Source organism: Pygoscelis adeliae, unplaced genomic scaffold, assembly GCF_000699105.1.
Source record: "Pygoscelis adeliae isolate BGI_AS28 unplaced genomic scaffold, ASM69910v1 Scaffold905, whole genome shotgun sequence".
Classification (NCBI taxonomy): domain Eukaryota; kingdom Metazoa; phylum Chordata; class Aves; order Sphenisciformes; family Spheniscidae; genus Pygoscelis; species Pygoscelis adeliae.
The window spans coordinates 13340-14476 of NW_008824824.1; the positions used below are offsets into that span (position 1 = coordinate 13340).

At 58.1% G+C, this 1137-nt stretch overlaps 1 protein-coding gene across 1 annotated transcript in view; it reads left to right on the top strand.

The window, feature by feature from the left end:
- LOC103917172 (zinc finger protein Eos-like) overlaps window positions 1–1137 on the top strand; it is a gene marked incomplete at its 3' end in the record, with an annotated part of 13156 nt that overhangs the window by 6454 nt on the left and 5565 nt on the right. Inside the window, exon 2 of the mRNA XM_009324280.1 lies at window positions 307–411. Coding sequence (XP_009322555.1) covers window positions 307–411 — 105 coding nt within the window. The remainder of the gene's footprint in view (window positions 1–306; window positions 412–1137) is intronic.

Sequence of the window (1137 nt, forward strand, 5' to 3'; positions counted from 1 at the left end):
GGCGGCGAGAAGAGCAAGGCGTGCGGCTGCCGGCGGCACGAGGCTGGCTCGGGGCTGTGGCGTCTGAGGAGGTCACAGCTGGAGGACTGTGGTCCAGAAAGCGCTGAGCTGTCTAATACCGTGCTGGTGTGCGTGGCAGCCGGTGCTGTTGGGGTAAAAGCCGTGTCCCCCAGCCCCAGGAAGGGCCCGTCGGCAGCCCCTTTCCAAAGCAGAGGTGCTGGGAAGAGGGCTTGGCGGGGTGAAGCCAGTGCAAACCCACAAGCCGTGCTTCAGGCATCACTCACTCGTGTTTCCCTCCTCCCAAAGGTAGTGGGGATTCCTCTCTGGAGAAGGAGTTCAGCTCGGCGATTGTGGGACCCACGGTGAGCACACCCAACAGCCAGCACTCCTCCCCGAGCCGCTCTCTCAGTGGTGAGTACGCCGACTTAACTGAAAAAAGCCGTGCCAAGGTCTGCCTGTTTTGTCCCCAAACCCTGCACTCTCTCAGGCGTGACATAAATTCTGACTTCCCGCTGTGACAGATTTCTCTCTGAGTCTGACTCTTTGTTTTCCAACCGAAGAGGATAAAACCCTGCTTTGGTCTCTGCACGGAGCAGCTGCCGGGTTACTGATCCTGGGCACCGGCTGTTGCTGAGCCCGGAGTTTTCCGAGTCGGCTGCGGCGATGCCGAGGACTCGGGATCTTTCCTTGTGGTTGTGAATTTCACCTTGACTTTCAAGCAGCTGCATGTTCCAGACTGTTAATGATCACAGCTCTGGAGGGGCCGCAGAGCCATTGGTCGCTTTGGAATAAGTTATTTTTTATATCTGTCTAGGTGGCTGTGTGGGAAATGAGAAGCTGCTCCACTTCCTCTCATGTAGTAGCTGGGGCAGGTTGGAGTCTGCAGCACGCACAGCGGTTCGCGTAGCAGCAGAACTCTGTCTCTACGTGAATGAAAGTGGGAAGTCATTTGTGTAGCTGCGGGAGATCCGGAGAGCCCCTGGGCATGTTCGGATACACCGGGAGTGCCACGGTGTGATGAAACACACCGCCAGCTCCCAGCCTTCGCCTACCCCTGGCCAGTCCGTGCCATCTTGTTCAGGCACCAGCTTTGCCTGACCCCCCCCGCCCCCCCCAACAAGAAATGAGCCGAAGAGG